Raw genomic sequence first — 20,844 nt, forward strand, 5'->3', positions numbered from 1 at the left:
GCGAAAAACATTGTCTCAGGTGATTTACAGTCAAGAGTGTGGTGCTGGAAAAGCACATCCGGTCAGGCAACATCCGAGGGACAGGAGAATCGACATTTCTAGCATAAGCCCTTCATCAGGAATGAGGTTTGTGGGCAAGAGGACTCAGACATAAATGGGAGAGGGTGTGGCTGGGGCTGGGGAGTAGGTAGCTGGGAATGCAATAGGTAGGTGAAGGTGGGGGGGTGAAGGTGATAGGTCGGAGAGGAGGGTGGAGCAGATAGTGGGAATGAAGATAGACAGGTAGGACAGGTCAAGAGGGTGGTGCCAAATTGGAATAAGGTGGGGGTGGGGAAATGAGGAAACTAGTGAAATCCACGTTGATCCCATGTGGTTGGAGGGTCCCAAGGCAGAAGATGAGGCATTCTTCTTCCAGGCGTTGGGTGGTAAGGTTTTGGCAATGGAGGAGGCCCAGGACCTACATGTCATTGGGGGAGTGGGAGGGGGAGTTGAAGTGTTCAGCCACAGCACGGTGGGGTTGTTTTGTGCATGTGTCCCAGAGATGTTCTCTGAAGTGTTCTGCAAGTAGACTTCCTGTCTCCCCAATATAGAGGAAACCACATTGGGAGCAATGGACACAATAGATGACATGTGTAGAAGTGCAGGTAAATCTCTGATGGATGTGGAAAGCTCCTTTGGAACCTTGGACGGAGATAAAGGGGGAGGTGTGGGCACAGGTTTTGCAATTCCTGTGGTGGCAGAGGAAGATGCTAGGAGGGGCGAGTGGGTTGGTGGGGAGCGTGGACCTGACAAGAGAGTTGCGGAGGGAATGGTCTGTCTGGAACATAGATAGGGGTGGGGAGGGAAATATATCCCTGGTAGTGGGGTCTGTTGTAGGTGGTGAAAATGGCGGAGGATGATGCGATGTGTACGGAGGTTGGTGGTGTGGAAGGTGAGGACCGGGGGAGTTCTGTCCTTGTTGTGATTGGAGGGGTGGGGTTCAAGGGCTGAGGTGCTGGAAGTGGATGAGATGCGCTGGAAGGCTTAATCAACTACATGGAAGGGGATATTGTGGTTCTGAAGAAGGAGGCCATCTAGTATGATCCGAGTTGAATTGGTCCTCCTGGGAGCAGATGCAGTGGAGGCAGAGGAATTGGGAATAAGGGATAGCATTTTTACAGGAGGCAGGTTGGCAGGAGGTGTAGTCCAGGTAGCTGTGGGAGTCAGCGGGTTTGTACTAAATGTCCGTGTTGAGTCAGTCACCGTTAATGGAGATGGAGAGGTCTAGGAAGGGGAGGGGAGTGTCCGAGGTGGTCCAGGTGAATTTACAGACAGATCATACTGTACAAGTGCATCAGGGTAACTGAACAAGGTGCAGGATAGAGTGTCACAGCTGCTGAGAAAGTGCAGAGAGAGAGATCAACATTAAGATTGAAGAGGTCAATTGAAAGATCTGATAACGGCGGGGAAGAAGCTGTTCTTGAATCTGTTCTTTCGGATGGTAGCATAGTGGTAATAAAACTGGACCAATAATACAGAGGCTGGACTAACATTTTAGAGACATAAATTCAAATAGCACCACAGTGACTATGGATTTTAAATTAAATTAATTAATTAATTCACTGCTGCCTCAGAGCGCCAGGGACCCGGATTCAATTCCAGCTTTTGTGTGGAGTTTGCACATTTTCCCCGTGTCTGTGTAGGTTTCCTCCGGGTGCTCCAGTTTCCTCCCACAGTCCAAAGATGTGCAGGTCAGGTGAATTGGCCATGCTAAATTGCCCGTAGTGTTAGTGCATTAGTCAGAGGGAAATGTAGAGGAGTGGGTCTGAGTGGATTACTCTTCGAAGGGTCGGTGTGGACTTGTTGGGCCAAAGGGCCTGTTTCCATACTGTAGGGAATCTAATCTAAATCTGGATAAAATGGTAATCTCAGTAGTAATGACCATGTCCAAAATCGTCTAAATAACATAATGTCCTTCAGGGACAGATGTCTGTTCATCTTACCCAGTCTGGCAGACAGTGATGTGCTGACTCTTTGATCCTTTGTGAAATGGCCCAGCAAGCCACTTGGTTCTATAAACTGACATCAGGAAAAGCACCATGGGGTATACTACATCACGTGGTCAGCAGCGGTTTTAAAAAGGCAGCTCACCACCCCCTTCTCAAAGGCAGTTAAGAATTTGCAACAATTGCTGGGCTTGTTGCTAAAACTCATATCCTATGACTAATTCAAATGAAACAACAGTATTCCAATTGAAGTGGGAGAAAATGGCTGAGAGACTGAGACAGCTAATGTATTTTGTTGAAATACAACGCCCTGCAGTCCGACAGTAGTTGTAATTGTTCGAGCTAACCAGTTAAAATTTTGGCTGTTTATTGACTTGTTTTGAAAGCAGCGTGCCAGTTAATTTTGTTTTGTTGCTCTTCCAACACATGTGAATTCATTTGACCAATAAACACACAAATTAGGATCAATAAATACTCCTTTACAATTGGTTATAGCTGTTTGTTATGAACTACCCAACATTTAACTCGATATTCCTGCGCACAAAAGGGCTTTGTATTAGCACAATCAGTTGATTTAGTTTAATGTCATGTCAGCTTGAATATGATGCACATTTTGGCTACTTCAATGAAAGAGGAGTTTGTTGTAAGATGCCCATAATTCATTTCTTTTCTTGAAAAGACAAAGCCCGTTTTAAGAGGGCATGTTTGAAATAAATGCAGTTGATGCTGAATTGTTTAAAAAAAACTGCTATTCGTCTTTCAAGCATCTTAATAATTAACCGCAATGACAAAAGCAGAGGCAGTCCATCTCGTGCGGTGCTGGCATCATGTTTAAAACCCTGGCCTCCAAGTTAGACGATTAAAGTTTCAAATCCCATTTCAGAGACTAGACGGTATAATCACTCCCGGTACTGAGTGAGTGCTTTATCATTGAAAGCAATTTCCTTCTGCGTTCAAAGATGCAAAACGTTCCTTATCATTGCCCAGAAAAGGATGAAAACTATACACTGGCTAAGACTCCCCCACTTTTGAGATAAAGTGATTATTTATCTCAGTTGCTTTCGAAGGAGCTTTTGCTCTGTGCAACTGGTAGAGACTGATAGTGTACTGAACTTGTAATCCAGAGGCCCAGGTTATTGTTCTGCAGCTATGGGTTCAAATCCCACCACAGCAGGTAGTGAAATTTAAATTCAATGAATAAAAGAATCTGGAATTGAAAGCTGGTGGTGACCACTGTTTGTTTTAAAAGCAAACCTGGTTCAATAATGTCATTCAGGGTAGGAAATCTGCCATCCTTACCCAGTCTGGTTTACATGTGATTCCAGACAGCACGGTGGCTCAGTAGTTAGCACTGCTGCCTCACAGTATCAGGGACCTGAGTTCAATTCGCACCTCAGGTGACTGTGTGGAGTTTGCACGTTCTCCCCATGTCTGCGTGGGTTTCCTCCGGGTGCTCCAGTTTCCTCCCACAGTCCAAAGATGTGCAGGTCAGGTGAATTGGTCATGCTAAATTGGCCATGGTGATAGGTGCATTAGTCAGGGGTTAATATAGTGTAGGGGAATCGGTGTGGGTGGTTACTCTTCGAAGGGTCAATTGGACTTGTTGGGCTGAAGGGCCTGTTTCCATACTGTAGGGAATCTAATCAGACCCACAGCAATGTTGTTGACTGTTAACTGCCCTGTAGAGTTGCCCTAATGAGACACTTAGCTGAAGGTCGATGGGAATAAGCAGCAACATCCACATCCGCTGTAGGAATGAAGAGAAACACATTGGCCTACATCAGATCAGTGATTACATTTCTGAAGTGGCTCATTCAGTGTCTTTTGGGAATATCCTGAGGATTAGACATCAAACAAGTGCAATGCTTTTCCTTCTGTGATCTTCCTCATCAAATGGTCAGTTTGTAAATCAATATGGGTTGTTTGAAGAGAGGGCTTTGTAAAATCACTTCCCAGCAAGTACTGTTTTGTCTGTAATTATTAAAGAAGTAACTTAATAGAAGTTGTAACTTCTTTTTGAACTCTTGATTAGAGGGAATGGGTTCAATAGTCTTTTCGGAAATCTTTTGAAGCAACTGTGTCACTGAAAGAAAGCTCAGCTCCCCTCTATTACCAATGTCTCCTAATCGCTGGTCATAGATGTGGTCACACATTGAACACAAAACTCCTGGGGACTTTCTGAAGAAGTAGTAAGTAATTACACATTTTTTCAGTAAAATGGCAGGGTTGGGTCAGTGGGTGTTTCTCTCCTTTTTTTTATTTTCAGCACTGATTTGCACTTTGACATATATTTGCAGTGATGGCTGTGCAGCACCTCACACTAGTGACTACTCCGTACAGACAGAGGACTATTCAGCTGGGCGAACACTGAGGGAAGTTAATGATGGCTGAGGGGAGATTTGATAAGAGTAGAGAGGGAGAAACTGTTTCCACTCATGACAGGATCGCAAGCCAGAGCACACAGATTGAAAAAGAAGCAATTGCAAGGCAAGAAGAAACTGTATCACACAGCAAGTGATCTGAATGTGGATGCACTATCTATAAGTGTGATGAGCAGATCCAACTGAGGCAGTCAAGAAAGCAGTCAATAACTATTTAATTAGAAACAATGTATAGGGTTACGGGGAAAAGGCAAGAGTTTGGCACAAAGTTAAAATACTCAGAGAGCCATTGCAAACAAGATGGGCTGAGTGGCCTCCTATTGTACCATGATGATTCTGTAAAACGTGTCTTGTGACAACTCAAAAGTACACAATCACCCCCTCTACGTGGGCTCTCAGCAATTTGCACGAAATGCATCAATGTTCACATTGCCTTTGCACAATCTTCCTAGCCTTCCATAACAGAAGGCTATCTTTCACTGTATGCTTCTGCTTTATTTCAGTAAAGGAATGTTGCTAGAGTGATCAGTTAACAACTGGCAAAGATTGCTGTTGTGCTGATGCTGTCTGAATCATGCAGAGGATTCCACAAGTGTCGGGAAATAAATCATAGGTTTCCTCCCTGGTTGCTAAGTACGTATGGTGGAAGATGAGCCTTGCGCAGACACACTGGGACATCTGATATACTATTCAGCTATTTGAGATTCTATTGCTCACCCAGGCAGCAGCTGCAGGGCAATATTTGTCTCTTACATGGACTTGGAGGATAAAAAGTACTTTAACATTAACACCTTTTTCCCACAATGTTTTTAAAAATTGCATCCTTATTGCACCTATTCATGGCTTCACCATGTACTTTGTATTTGATTAAATCTTTCTGAATTGTAGTCTCAAAACACAGCAGCCAGATTTGCCCATGAGCAGCAATGTGATAGTGGCAGAATAATTTGTGTCATTCAAGGGATAAATATTGGCCAGGACACTGAGGATAATTCCCTGCTCTTAGAAAAGACCCACAAGATCATTCGTATCAATTTGTGAGGAAATGCGGGGCCTTGGTTTAATATTTCATCTGAAAGATGGTACCTCAGACAGTACGGCACTCTCTCGGTACTGCATTGTGAACTTCAACCAGGGTTCTCTGCTCACGTTTCCTAATTGCAATTAGATAACACCACTGAAGAATTTTGTTTGGAGGAGACTACTCACTGTTGATGCTTTACGTGAAAACCCCAGCATTTTGCAAACCTTAACAAACTAATGGTGTACTTTGTTAATGATTTTTCCATGGAATTAAACAAGGCCACAGCTGTAGGAAACTTTGACTCCATCAGTCTAGACAGACTTTTCAAATGGATCCCAGGCTGAGAGGTCAGCATCTAAGCGGCCACATTAACACACACACCCCTACCTCTCCACCATCAGCTCAGAAATACGCATGTTCCCAGATAATTTCACAACATTCAAAGTCATTTGCAACACTTCAAATCCTGAGGCAGCCCGTATCCAAATACATCAAGACCTGAACAATATCCAGGCTTGGGCTGACAAATGGCTAGTAACATTCATGCCACACAATTACCAGGCAATGACCATCTCTGACAAGAGAGAATCAAACAATTGCCCCTTGACAATCAATGGCATTGTAATCACTGATACTCCATTATCAACAATCTGGACTATGGACCAGAAACTGAACTGGACTTGCCATATAAATACAGTAGTTTCAAGAGCAGAGGCGAGTAACTCACCTCCTGACTCCCCAGAGCCTGTCCACTATCGACAAGGTGCAAGTCAGGAGTGGGATTGAATACCTGCCTGGGTGGGTACAACGCCAACAACCCTCGAAGCTCAACACTATCCGGGACAAAGCAGCCCCCGCTTGATGGGCACTGCATCCACAAACATTCACCCCCTCCACCTCCAATGCACAATAGCAGCAGTGTGTACCATCGACAAGATGCACTGCAACAAATCATGATGGCTCCTGAGACAGTATCGTCCAAACCCATGACCACTCCCATCTAGAAGGGTGATGGTAGCAGATACATGGGAACACCACTGCTTTTCTCTCCAAGCTATTCACTATCCTGACTTGGAAATATATCGCCGTTCCTTCACTGTTTCTCAGTCAAACTCCTGGAATGCCCTCCCACGGGGTATTGTGGGTCTACCTACAGCAAATGGATTGCAGTGGTTCAGGAGAGCAGCTCACCACCACTTTCTCAAGGTCACAGTCAGCGACACCCAGATCTCCTGAATGAATGAACAAAATAAAGGTACTAGATAAAAACACATTGCTCTTTAAGCCAAAAAAAAAGGGCAGGAAACTTTGAGGGGGAATAATTAATAATAAATAGAAATGTGGTTTATGTAAGCCAGTTGTGTAAAGCTGTGTTCAAGCAATTGACCTTAGAAATACTATTTGGTTTAGAAATCCCCATCTTTCACTAAGGCCATGCCAACAGTTCAGAAATGGTTGAATAAAAGCAAAAGACCGCAGATGCTGGAAATCTGAAACAAACAGAGAATGCTGGAGAAACTCAGCAGGTCTGGCAGCATCTGTGGAGAGAGAAACATTTCAAGTGTGATATAACTCTTCTTCAGATTTTTCCCCCGGCTCTCCGTCTGTGCTGAGCCATCTGGGTAGAATGGCGACCACAGTCATATTGTTGAAAAGAGAGATGGTGTTGAAGCTTTTCATTCTGCTTTCATCAGGACAAATGCAAGAATGCCAAATTTCAAATGTTCGCTACAGTCTATACTATAGGAGAAAAAGGTCCTGATTTGGTTGGCAAGTTGACTCTTGAGGTGTTGCTGTGGAGAGAGCAACGAGGAGTCTTTAGGCCTGTGAACAATGCAATAAAGACACAAAATTTGAACTTGTTCCTTTGTTTATGGGTCAGTGCTGGTGATGGTAAAAACACACCCCAGCAGGAGGTAGCACCTCCGGGTGGGGTAGGGTGGTGGTGGGTGGGGGTTCATACGAAGAAGCTGTAGAGCAAAGAGTTCAGCACACCGTTTTGCTGCAATTTGCATTTTGCCGTTCAGTTGCGAGGGGTAAATGTGCTGACCCAGTACAACTGGAAGTTGCTGAATGTAGAATTCTAATTAAACATTTTAATCTCTCTGTTTGGCAGTGCCTGGGAATTCAGACCTTTCTGTATGGGTCACAGCACAAAAAGACAAGAGCCACTCAGGAAACAGTCAAACTCTTATCCAAGTAAGTGATGCCTCAGTGACCATCAGATCAATGACTGAGTTGGCTGAAACTGTGTGGAACTTTCTAGTGAGCTTTAACTGTTGTGTCACCACCAGTTTGAAATTATCATTTTAGTGGCTTGCTGATTGTGTGACTGGTGCATCATTGAACCCTGCAGATTATAAGATTCCATCTCAGGTCCTCGCCCTGAATGAACTTGCGTCTGCTAGGTGGACAGAGGGCATTGTAAAAGCACAAAATCGGAAAAAGTTCAGCAGGTCTGGCAGCAGCTGTGGAGAGAAATCAAAGTTAATGTTTCTCAGAACTTGTAAAAGCCAGCTCTGATCTCTCAGGGCTCAGGGTTCAGGGAATCAGCCTGTATTGCAGTCGTACCCCATGGAGAATTGCATACATGTTGTCTTGGGGAAAGAGAGCAGGATTAGACCCAGCTGTGACACCCATTCTGAGCAAGATCTCAGCGGGAAACAAAATCAGACATTGCTGGAGAAGCTCGGCAGGCCTGGCACCATCTGTGGAGAAAAATCAGAGTTAATGTTGCGAGTCCAGCGACTCTTCTTCAGGGACTCTTCCTGAACTCTGCTTTCTCTCTACCGATGCTGCCAGACCTGCTGCTGAATTTATCCAGCAGTTTCTGATCTTGTTTCAGATCTTCAGCATCTGCGGGTTTTTTTTGTTTTATTTTCATGCTCAGAGGCACCTTTTGATGACCTGTAACCCAAGACCAGTGAGTGGAGCCAGGAGAGGAATGTGGGAAACTGGAAGCAGGAAAAAAAACATGGTAATTTTATCAGTTGGAGCCTTTAGAGTCATAGTGATGTACAGCATGGAAACAGACCTTTCGGTTCCAACCCGTCCATGATGACCAGATATCCCAACCCAATCTAGTCCCACCTGCCAGCACCTGGCCCGTATCCCTCCAAACCCTTCCTATTCATATACCCATCCAAATGCCTCTTAAATGTTGTAATTGTACCAGCCTCCACCACTTCCTCTGGCAGCTCATTCCATACACATACCACCCTCTGTGTGAAAAAGTTGCCCCTTATGGTTCTTTTATATCTTCCCCCTCTCACCCTAAACCTATGCCCTCTAGTTCTGGACTCCCCGACCCCAGTGAAAAGACTTTGCCTATTTACCCTATCCATGCCCTTCATGATTTTATAAACCTCTATAAGGTCACCCCTCAGCCTCCGATGCTCCAGGGAAAACAGCCCCAGCCTGTTCAGCCTCTCCCTGTAGCTCAAATCCTCCAACCCTGGCAACATCCTTGTAAATCTTTTCTGCACCCTTTCAAGTTCCACAACATCTTTCCGATGGGAAGGAGACCAGAATTAGAGTATTCTTTAGCTTGGCTCATTGCCAACACTACCTTGAGAGACATGGGTAACAGATACATGGAGACACAACTACCTCAAACTCCCTCACCAGTGACATAGCATCCTGACCCGGAGGTACATCACTGTTCATTGTCAGTCCTGGCTAACAGCACGGTCAGTGTTCCTACAGCTCATGGACTGCAGTGGTTCTAGAATACATTTCACCCCCACCTTCTTCAAGACAGTTAGAGATAGGCAGTAAACGCTGACCTGTCCAGCAAACCCACATTTCGTAGGTGAATGTCAAAAAAAAAAGCTTTCAAGTTGAAAATACAGGACTCAATGGGGACTTGACAGGGTGGATGTGGAGAGGTTGTTCCCCTTCTAAAGGGTCTAGGACCAGAGGACATATTCTCTGAATAAGGCGTCTGTTTAAGTAGAGCTGAGGAGGAACTTCTTCTCTCAGAGGATAGTGAATCTGTGAAATCCTTTACCTCAGAAAGCTTTAGAGGCCAAGTATGTTCAAGGCAGAGAGAGTCCTGTGGTGAAGTGGTGGAGTCCCTACCTCTGAGCCAGGAATCCCAGATTCAGTGGACTGCAGCAGTTTGAGAAAGCAGCTCATCACCACCTTCTCAAGGGCAATTCAAGGACAATAAGAGCTGGTCCAGCCAGTGATGCTCAAATTTAGTGAATGAAGACAAAAACAAAATCCCACCTGCTCCAAACATCTCTGGATGATATCTCTAAACAGGCTGATTAGAAAATGTGCATCAATATAAACCTTCCTAGACCCTCATTTGAAAGATACCTTGTAAATCTTGCCCTAGCTCCTGTTATTATAGATGTCTGGTGTCTTTATGACATGCCCTGGCCAGCAATGGGGCTCATTCTGTCTGCGGTCCCAGATGTCTCACAGGTGAGGACCATGTTGCCTTTGGAATATACACTAAACATTGCACATACAGATCATAAGACAAATTAAGAGGTACTTGGAATTATGAGGACACGGTGAACTTAAAAAGATAACATCCAGAACAAAGACAGGCATTGTTTTGTACGTTTACTCAGAGCTGATAAGATGTAGTTATCTCTCCTAGAGAATGGCAACAGGGAGGGTGATCACTGTAGGCAGAGTGAATGATGGAAGTCACAGAGTGGTTGCAGACGAGCTGCAGAGAATGACTGAGGAGGGTTTAAGACATACAAGTGGATCTTCTGGCAGGAGCATTTGCAGCAGGTGATTTAATTTGACAGTTTTCAACCGTAATGTTTCCCGAGTTATTTCCTGGTGACTTTGAGAAAAGTTTGTTTCCTGTCAGAGACCGCCTCCCAGCTGTTAGACTCCATGCCTCCTGCCATTGTTCAGAATTCCATGTTCAACTTCAGAAAATGTTACAAGCCACAGATGTTGCGCATTGTAAATGTGCTTGACGCACACACACAAACAAACACACACAAACAAACACACACACAAACACACACACACACAAACAAACACACACACACACAAACAAACACACACAAACAAACACACACACAAACACACACACACACAAACAAACACACACACACACAAACAAACACACACAAACACACAAACACACAAACACACACACACACACACACAGATACACACACACACGCACGCACACACACACAAACAAACACACACACACAAACACACACACAAACACTCACACACACACACACACAAACACTCACACACACACACAAACAAACACACACACAAACACACAAACACTCACACACACACACACACACACACAGATACACACACACACACACACACACACACACACAAACACACACACAAACACACACACACCCTTCAACTAACTCAGCTGGGGACTGCCTGCTCTGGGTACTCAGTCACATAGATAGAGGGCTGTTACCTGCTGGGGCACATGTATGGATTTCCGAGATTGTGTTTAGATCTCAAGGCCTACTAAACCTGCCAGGGTTCCTATTCCCAAATACCTGGTTGCATGGAGGTCAGGATGGACTGTGCTGACCCACTCCCAGATGAAGAATGGCTCTCAGCATGCCTCATGAAGCTGTAACTGACAAGTGACCAATTTTAGAGGATCAGGAAAATTACTGCCAGCTCAGCTCTTGTTGAGACTGCGGTTAGATGGCTGGGTACGGGTTTTGCTCGCCTTGGCTAAAGAAGAATAAATTTGCATAGTGGGAGGGCAACAAATGTTTACCAGACTGATTCCTGGGATGGCTGCATCCTCCTTTGAGGAGAGATTGAATGAATGAATGAATGAATGAATGATCATTATTGTCATGTACTCAAATGATTGCAATGAAAAGTGTGCAGGTTGCTGCTTATGGTGCCATTTTAGGAACAAAATTCATTAGGTACAGCTTTTCAGTTACAGTTCGTGGAAAAATAGAGAAGTATGAGAAATGTCCATGTTGCAGATTTAGGAATATATTATATAAGAGAAAAGAAATACAGAGAAATGGTCTTCCAGCCCAGTACATGTTGACATCTAGACTCCCCGAGACCAGAAGTCCACACCAAAACCATGCCTGGCTGAGGCACCTCCACGTACCACCTGAAGATCACTGCACTTACCGACTGGGAAATGCTATGCTAGCAAAGAGAATGCCATACTGGACTGGCACGTTACCTTGCTGGGCTGAGAGACTGCCGTGTCATGCTGGGCTGAGAGACTGCCGTGTCATGCTGGGCTGAGAGACTGCCGTGTCATGCTGGGCTGAGAGACCGCCGCGTCATGCTGGGCTGTGAGATTGCCGTGTCATGCTGGGCTGTGAGATTGCCGTGTCATGCTGGACTGTGAGATTGCCGTGTCATGCTGGGCTGTGAGATTGCCGTGTCATGCTGGGCTGTGAGATTGCCGTGTCATGCTGGGCTGTGAGATTGCCGTGTCATGCTGGGCTGAGAGATTGCCGTGTCATGCTAGGCTGAGAGACTGCCGAGTCATGCTGGGCTGAGAGACTGCCGAGTCCTGCTGGGCTGAGAGACTGCCGTGTCATGCTGGGCTGAGAGACCGCCGCGTCATGCTGGGCTAAGAGATTGCCGCGTCATGCTGGACTGAGAGATTGCCGCGTCATGCTGGACTGAGAGATTGCCGTGTCATGCTGGGCTGAGAGACTGCCGAGTCATGCTGGGCTGAGAGACTGCCGTGTCATGCTGGGCTGAGAGACTGCCGTGTCATGCTGGGCTGAGAGACTGCCGAGTCATGCTGGGCTGAGAGACTGCCGTGTCATGCTGGGCTGAGGGACCACCGCGTCATGCTGGGCGGAGAGACCACCGCGTCATGCTGGGCTGAGAGATTGCCGTGTCATGCTGGGCTGAGAGACTGCCGAGTCATGCTGGGCTGAGAGACTGCCGTGTCATGCTGGGCTGAGAGACTGCCGAGTCATGCTGGGCTGAGAGACCGCCGTGTCATGCTGGGCTGAGAGACTGCCGTGTCATGCTGGGCTGAGAGGATGCCGTGTCATGCTGGGCTGAGAGACTGCCATGTCATGCTGGGCTGAGAGATGGCGCGTCATGCTGGGCTGAGGGACCGCTGTGTCATGCTGGGCGGAGAGACCACCGCGTCATGCTGGGCTGAGAGACCGCTGTGTCATGCTGGGCTAAGAGACCGCTGTGTCATGCTGGGCTGAGAGACCGCCGCGTCATGCTGGGCTGAGAGACTGCCATGTCATGCTGGGCTGAGAGACCGCCGCGTCATGCTGGGCTGAGGGACCGCTGTGTCATGCTGGGCGGAGAGACCACCGCGTCATGCTGGGCTGAGAGACCGCTGTGTCATGCTGGGCTAAGAGACCGCTGTGTCATGCTGGGCTGAGAGACTGCCGCTTCATGCTGGGCTGTGAGACCGCTGCGTCATGCTGAGCTGTGAGACCGCCATGTCATGCTGGGCTGAGAGACCGCTGAGTCATGCTGGGCTGAGAGACCGCTGTGTCATGCTGGGCTGAGAGACTGCCGTGTCTTGCTGGGCTGAGAGATTACCTCGTCATGCTGGGCTGAGAGACTGCCGTGTCATGCTGGGCTGAGAGACCGCTGTGTCATGCTGGGCTGAGAGACTGCCGAGTCATGCTGGGCGGAGAGACCACCGCGTCATGCTGGGCTGAGAGACTGCCAAGTCATGCTGGGCTGAGAGACTGCCGCGTCATGCTGGGCTGAGTGACCGCTGTGTCATGCTGGGTTAAGAGACCGCTGTGTCATGCTGGGCTGAGAGACTGCCGCTTCATGCTGGGCTGAGAGACCGCTGTGTCATGCTGGGTTAAGAGACCGCTGTGTCATGCTGGGCTGAGAGACTGCCGCTTCATGCTGGGCTGAGAGACCGCTGCGCCATGCTGGGCTGAGAGACCGCCGTGTCATGCTGGGCTGTGAGACCGCTGCGTCATGCTGGGCTGAGAGACCGCTGAGTCATGCTGGGCTGAGAGACCGCTGTGTCATGCTGGGCTGAGAGACTGCCGTGTCTTGCTGGGCTGAGAGATTACCTCGTCATGCTGGGCTGAGAGACTGCCGTGTCATGCTGGGCTGAGAGACTGCTGTGTCATGCTGGGCTGAGAGACTGCCGAGTCATGCTGGGCGGAGAGACCACCGCGTCATGCTGGGCTGAGAGACTGCCGAGTCATGCTGGGCTGAGAGACTGCCGTGTCATGCTGGGCTGAGAGACTGCCGTGTCATGCTGGGCTGAGAGACCGCCGCGTCATGCTGGGCTGAGAGACTGCCGAGTCATGCTGGGCTGAGAGACCGCCGCGTCATGCTGGGCTGAGGGACCGCTGTGTCATGCTGGGCGGAGAGACCACCGCGTCATGCTGGGCTGAGAGATTGCCGTGTCATGCTGGGCTGAGAGACTTCCGTGTCATGCTGGGCTGAGAGACCGCTGTGTCATGCTGGGCTAAGAGACCGCTGTGTCATGCTGGGCTGAGAGACTGCCGCTTCATGCTGGGCTGAGAGACCGCTGCGTCATGCTGAGCTGTGAGACCGCCATGTCATGCTGGGCTGAGAGACCGCTGAGTCATGCTGGGCTGAGAGACCGCTGTGTCATGCTGGGCTGAGAGACTGCCTTGTCTTGCTGGGCTGAGAGATTACCTCGTCATGCTGGGCTGAGAGACTGCCATGTCATGATAGACTGAGAGACCGCTGCGTCATGCTAGGCTGAGAGACCGCCATGACATTCTGGGCTGAGAGACCACCGCATCACTCTGGGCTGAGTGACTGCTGTGTCATGCTGGACTGAGAGACTGCCTCGTCATGCTGGGCTGAGAGACTGCCGTGTCATGCTGGGCTGAGCGACTGTCGTGTCATGCTGGACTGAGATTGCTGCGTCATGCTGGGCTGAGACCGGGAGTCTGGGCTTGTGTTTTCTGAAGTTTGGAAGAATGAAGGAAAGCTATGTAATTCTTTCAAGGGCTTTTAATAGTTTGGATGTTGGAAGGTTGAACAAATGATCTTTATTGTCACGTGTTCAAATGAGGACAGTGAAAAGTGTGGGGTGGTCTGAAATCAGGGCGCACGTTCTCTAAATACGAGGTAGACCATTAAGGACTGAGACGAAGAGGATTTTCTTCACTCACTGGAGGGTGAACCTTTGGATTTCTTTACCCCAGTAGGCCGTGGAGGCTCAGTCATCGAGAACATTCATGAGAAAGATCGATAGATTTGTAGATGTTAAAGGTATCGAGGGATTGGATATGAAAATGGCAGAAATCACCTCCATGATCTAGATGCATGACTGGGCAAACCCAAGGGACCAAATGGCCTACACCTCAACAACTGTACTGGAAATAAGTAATCTCTCCATGGCATTTTGACGTGGCTTTCTGACTTATTCTAACGCTGAAGATGGACGAGGGCGATCCAGTAGATGTAGTGTACCTGGACTTTCAGAAAGCTTTTGATAAAGTCCCACATAGAAGGTTAGTGAGCAAAATTAGGGCGCATGGTATTGGGGGCAAAGTACTAACTTGGATTGAAAGTTGGTTGGCTGATAGGAAAGAAAGAGTAGTGATAAACGGCTCCATTTTGGAATGGCAGGCAGTGACCAGTGGGGTACCGCAGGGATCAGTGCTGGGACCGCAGCTTTTTACAATATATATTAATGATATAGAAGATGGTATTAGTAATAACATTAGCAAATTTGCTGATGATACTAAGCTGGGTGGCAGGGTAAAATGTGAGGAGGATGTTAGGAGATTACAGGGTGACCTGGACAGGTTAGGTGAGTGGTCAGATGCATGGCAGATGCAGTTTAATGTGGATAAATGTATGGTTATCCACTTTGGTGGCAAGAACAGGAAGGCAGATTACTACCTAAATGGAATCAATTTTGGTAAAGAGATCTGGGTGTTCTTGTACACCAGTCAATGAAGGTAAGCATGCAGGTACAGCAGGTAGTGATGAAGGCTAATAGCATGCTGGCCTTCATAACAAGAGGGATTGAGTATAGAAGCAAAGAGGTTCTTCTGCAGCTGTATAGGGCCCTGGTGAGACCACACCTGGAGTATTGTGTGTAGTTCTGGTCTCCAAATTTAAGGAAAGACATTCTGGCTATTGAGGGAGTGCAGCATAGGTTCACGAGGTCAATTCCTGGAATGACGGGATTACCTTATACTGAAAGACTGGAGCGACTGGGCTTGTATACCCTTGAGTTTAGAAGACTGAGAGGGGATCTGATTGAGACATATAAGATTATTAAAGGATTGGACACTCTGGAGGCAGGAAACATGTTTTCACTGATGGGTGAGTGCCAAACCAGAGGACACAGCTTAAAAATATGGGGTTGACCATTTAGGACAGAGATGAGGAGAAACTTCTTCACCCAGAGAGTGGTGGCTGTGTGGAATGCTCTGCCCCAGAGGGCAGTGGAGGCCCAGTCTCTGGATTCATTTAAGAAAGAGTTGGATAGAGCTCTCAAGGATAGTGGAATCAAGGGTTATGGAGATAAGGCAGGAACAGGATACTGATTAAGGATGATCAGCCATGATCATATTGAATGGTGGTGCAGGCTCGAAGGGCAGAATGGCCTACTCCTGCACCTATTGTCTATTTTGGTAATGTATCATGAAAACATTTATTATTCTTTGTATTTTCCAACAGGTCTCCGGAGGTGGCTGCAGAAGAAGTGAAGACAGGAGTAGATCATTTAAAACAGAGACCTGTATTCTGTGCTGTGGTACCAAAACACACCATGTCAGGAGGGACCAAAGCCAATATCTATTCTTGATTGATGTCCGTGGAATAGTGCCTCAAAATGCTCAGACGATGCTCAGCGTTCTGGCCCACAGTTACCTCCCTCCAAAACAACCTTGATGCCATTGCTTTGACTGTTGGTGGCTGCCTTAATCCTAAGCTCTGGAACCTACCCTCACTAAAACTCTCTGCCTCTCTATGTGTGTCTTCTTTAAGACACTCCCTAAAAGTTACCTCCTTGACCAAACTCTTATTCCCCATCCTTATCTTTGTTTCAATATCAAATGTTCTCTCATAACTCTCCAGAGAAGCATTCCTGGGACATTTTATGATAGGATGCTGAAAGTATAATATTACTTCTAACGGCATTTTCTTAAACCTTTGCTGTGATTTATTATGTCTATGAGGTCAACATAGAACGTTAAAAAGAATGTGAACCAGCTTTAATTGTGGTCGATAACCATATTTTAAGCAGGAAGTTATATGTTGAAATTCAGATCAAATTGTTGTTGAAGACAAAACCAGATGTCAGTAGCTGGCTCTCAATGATGAATGGGAATTGATGAAATATAAGCCACATGTTATGGAGCAGGTTGCTAATACTTTTACTACAGGCTTCTACTTTTCATTTTAACTTTGCCAAATAATGTGCACAATGTAGTGAATGAAGTTATGCAGTTCGCAGCTTGTGGCTGCATAAATTACGGAGAACGTACAGCACAACCAGACAGTGCCAGAGCTCGTCCTTCGCGGAAACTTTCCTCCATTCAAACTTCACCAAGCAAAGCACTTATCCTTCCTCTCCAACCACCCCCGAACCTAATCCAGCAACCTGAAAATGCAGCCTGCTGTTCATCTCCGTGAGTCCCTGCAGTAGCAAATTCCACATGCTCACCACTCTGAGTAACAAGGTTTCTTTCTGAATTTCCTATTCATTTTCTGTTCTCCCGAGAACACCCATCAGCAAAAAGAAGCTGAGAAAGGAATGCCAATGATCTCAAGTCCAAGGACCATCTTCCACCTTCTGGTAAACAGTTGCCAGACGTGCGAACAGAGATTCAACTCTATAGAATCGTAAACATATCATAGAAATCCTACCGTGTGGAAAAAAGCCATTCAGCCAATCAAGTCCAAGCCAACCCTCCGAAGCCATGTTGTGGAGGACGTAGTCTTCGACTGGGGTGGACAAAGTTAAAACTCACACAACACCAGGTTATAGTCCAACAGGTTTAATTGGAAGCACTAGCTTTCGGAGTGCTGCTCCTTCATCAGGTGGTTGTGGAGAATAAAACCATAAGACACAAAATTTATAGCAAAAGATTACAGTGTCATGCAACTGAAATGATATATTGAACAAACCTGGATTGCTGTTAAGTCTTTCATCTTTTAGAATGGGTTACAGGTTTCAGTTCATTAGTATGTAAATCCCAGAACTTCTTTCAAGTCACATTCTCGAGATAACTTAAGGTTTTGTAAATAAAATGGTGACATCTCAGCTCAGACAATGCCTTAAAGGTGTGAGGTTAGAGTCATTCTGTATCTCAGTCTTGAGTCAGATTGGTTCTATTTCCGAAGTGGAATTTACAAAATATTGCATGGATCGACTGCCTGCATTGACTGACTGCAGACTGCGCATTTTGTCTGCAATATGATTAATGCATTGTCTGAGCTGAGATGTCACTTTTTTTTTATAAAACCTTAAGTTATCTTGAGAATGTGACTTGAAAGAAGTTCTGGGATTTACATGTCAATGAATCGAAACCTGCAACCCCATTCTAAAAGATGAAAGACTTAACAATAATCCAGGTTTGTTCAATATATCATTTCAGTTGCATGACACTGTAATCTTTTGCCATAAATTCTGTCTCATGATCCTGCTCCACAACCACCTGATGAAGGAGCAGTGCTTCAAAAGCTAGTGCTTCCAAATAAATCTGTTGGACTATAACCTGGTGTTGTGTGATTTTATCCCTCCGAAGAGCATCCTAGCCAGCCCGGACCCTCTCCCTACATTCCCCATGGCTGATCCACCTAACCTGCACATCCCTCGACACCATGAGGACGTTTACCAATTTCAGTCACCTCACCAGCACATCTTTGGTTCTAGGATCGGCACATTGGTCACATAAGGACTCACAGAGCCTATGACCAGTGACATGGAATTTCCGGTGGACAGTCGTATTTGTTAGTAAGTGATTGCCAACGACAGTTGACTTTCTTAGTGATGTTACTATATTCATGGTCTGTAGACGCCCACAAATAGAAATGTTAAAACATTAAGTGGCATGCAGAGTTCCAAGAATGGTGTGGGTCAGCCATGTTTATGTTGAATGATGGGAAAGGATGATGGGCTGAGTGGCCACCTCCTGTTCCTATTTTCCTAAAACCATTGAAAGTCTGAAGCTGCCTGCAGCTCCTCCATCCCTACCCCAACAATTGTTTGCCTTTACAGAGGCAGTGAATGTATGGGTTGATCAATCTGTAGTTTGAGTTTTTATGTTATATAGTGATGTTGTGAAACTAAAGGTGGCTGGGCCCTTGAGCCTTGGAGAACCTCAGCAGCCTAACCCAGGTGTAGTCAGCTGGATCTAGGAAGCGAGCTCCTCACTTACCTCTTGGAGATATGGCACGGTTACATGAGGCACTGCTCTGCAATCAGACATCCTGTTCGCGGTACATATTTCCAAACTTCTAAATGCCCCTTCTCACCAGCCTTTCCTATGAGCTCTCCAAAGCCCTCATCCCCTCCTTCCCCACCTCACCCTAAAGTTTCTGAATTCCACCCTCACTCTTAGGACCCAGCTCCAATTATCCTCGAATGAATCATACATACATTCTCCAGTTTAGGTCTTTGTTTGCAATTGATGTGTCCTTAATCAAAAGTAATTGTTATTAGAGTTTGTTTTATTGAAATGTACAACTTAAAGTCTGGGAATATGCAGTTGATTGATTAAATAAAGAGATGTGATTTTATTCAATAATCTGGGAAATTCTTAACCTGCTTACTTTGCACAAGTGAAATTACCCAAATTCGGGATTGGTGAGGGAACTTTTCTACATTCTAGATAACATCATACAACTTCTTGCATATTTTCTCTCAACCTTCTCAGATATGTCATTTACACACCTCTGGAACAGGTGAAACCAAAACCCGGGTCTCCTTTGTCCTCTGCATCATCAGAATCCTTCATACAAATTCTTACTGTACAGACAAGTTCAGGGAACAGCAGGTATCTTTCAAATGAGAGTTATGTAGGTTTGCGAAGTTTAGAACCTATTATGTCTGTAATGTTAATTTATACTGGAGCATAACCATTGGATGAAGAAGTGCTATACATAACCTCTGGGGCAGACACATTTTCTGGTGTATCATTAATATTCAATCGTGATCTTTTAGTGAAGCAGTGGTGCATAGTGGACAGAATTCTTCATTTACAAACAAACTTTGATGAGCCATTTGTTTATACCTAAACATTACTGTGATTCCAGGCAAGTCTTGGCAATGAAATGCTTCCCATTTCAGACATGTAGACTTGGGGTTCTCCCAATCTCTCCTCGAAGTTATCTAAAGAGATTAGCAAATTCCTTATGGCATCGTGGCTCGGTGGTTAGCACTGCTGCCTCACAGTGCCAGGGGACCTGGGTTTGATTCCAGCCTTGTGTGACTGTCTGTGTGGAGTTTGCACACTCTCCCCCTATCTGCATGGTGTCCTCTGGGTGCTCCAGTTTCTTTCCAAAGATATGCAGGCTAGGTGGATTATGCATGGGAAATGTGGGTTACAGGGATAGGGTGCATGTGGTTGGGATGCTCTTCAAAGGAGCAATGTGGATTTGATGGGCTAATGGCCTGCCTCCACACTAGTGATTCTAATTCTAACTCCAGTGCAACAAGCACTGCTGAGCCATGGATAGCATGGTTAACTGTGAAGTCAACCCCCTTTTCTCTCAGTTCAACTTCCCAAAACAATACTTACTGTGTCAGTCAATATCTTTTCAATTTCCATGCCAATCATCCCAATATTCTTTTGAGTTAGATTGATTATGTAGTGCCAGATTTGGGGCAGTTTTGGTTTAGTAGAAACATGACCAGAATTATTTCATAGGGAAAGTCCATTGCCTCTATCTGGGAAGTGTAGACACTGAACCAATGAAAACCATTTAATATCTTTGTATTATTACATGTTTGTGTAATGCAATAACATTTAAATTTTGCTGAAAAACATATTTTAGAAGTTTTTTATTTTGCACTCATCAGGACAATTTAGCACTGCACTGTCATTTGGTCTGCATTGTGCCACGTCTGCATGAATTGGAAGTCACATATATATTAACGGAAAGGGCCCTGTTCTTTGCAGAGAGAAAGAACGTGCACACACTTTATCCTAGTTTAAACTCAACAAAATAGGTGACAGCCATTCAATGGTTCACGTCACCAGGCAATGTCTTGACCAATCATAGTCAACCTGTCTGGTTTTGAATCTAAGGATATCCACGCAGTTAAATATCAATCATCACTAAGTGTGCACACTCCATGGTAACATTTCTATTAATCAGGGTCCACTTGCCAACATATCAATACTTTTCTGTAGCACAATATAAATTGTTGGTTTTCCCTTAAATTGGTACTCTTGCAAATTGTCCTGATGAGGGCAAAATGAAGAGATTTGATAAAACATGTCTTTTATCAGCAGAACTCAAATTCAAAACTACCAAATGATAATTTAAATTAAAACATGGATCC

At 45.8% G+C, this 20,844-nt stretch overlaps 1 protein-coding gene across 1 annotated transcript in view; it reads left to right on the plus strand.

Annotated features, from left to right (window-relative positions):
• Positions 1-17,395, plus strand: part of ttc23 (tetratricopeptide repeat domain 23) — a 69,616-nt gene extending 52,221 nt beyond the window's left edge. The window contains exons 10-11 of the mRNA XM_072552908.1: positions 7,507-7,589; positions 16,011-17,395. Coding sequence (XP_072409009.1) covers positions 7,507-7,589; positions 16,011-16,137 — 210 coding nt within the window. The 3' untranslated portion in view covers positions 16,138-17,395. The remainder of the gene's footprint in view (positions 1-7,506; positions 7,590-16,010) is intronic.
• Positions 17,396-20,844: the final 3,449 nt, after the last annotated feature.

This window comes from Chiloscyllium punctatum, chromosome 33, assembly GCF_047496795.1.
Source record: "Chiloscyllium punctatum isolate Juve2018m chromosome 33, sChiPun1.3, whole genome shotgun sequence".
Classification (NCBI taxonomy): Eukaryota; Metazoa; Chordata; class Chondrichthyes; order Orectolobiformes; family Hemiscylliidae; genus Chiloscyllium; species Chiloscyllium punctatum.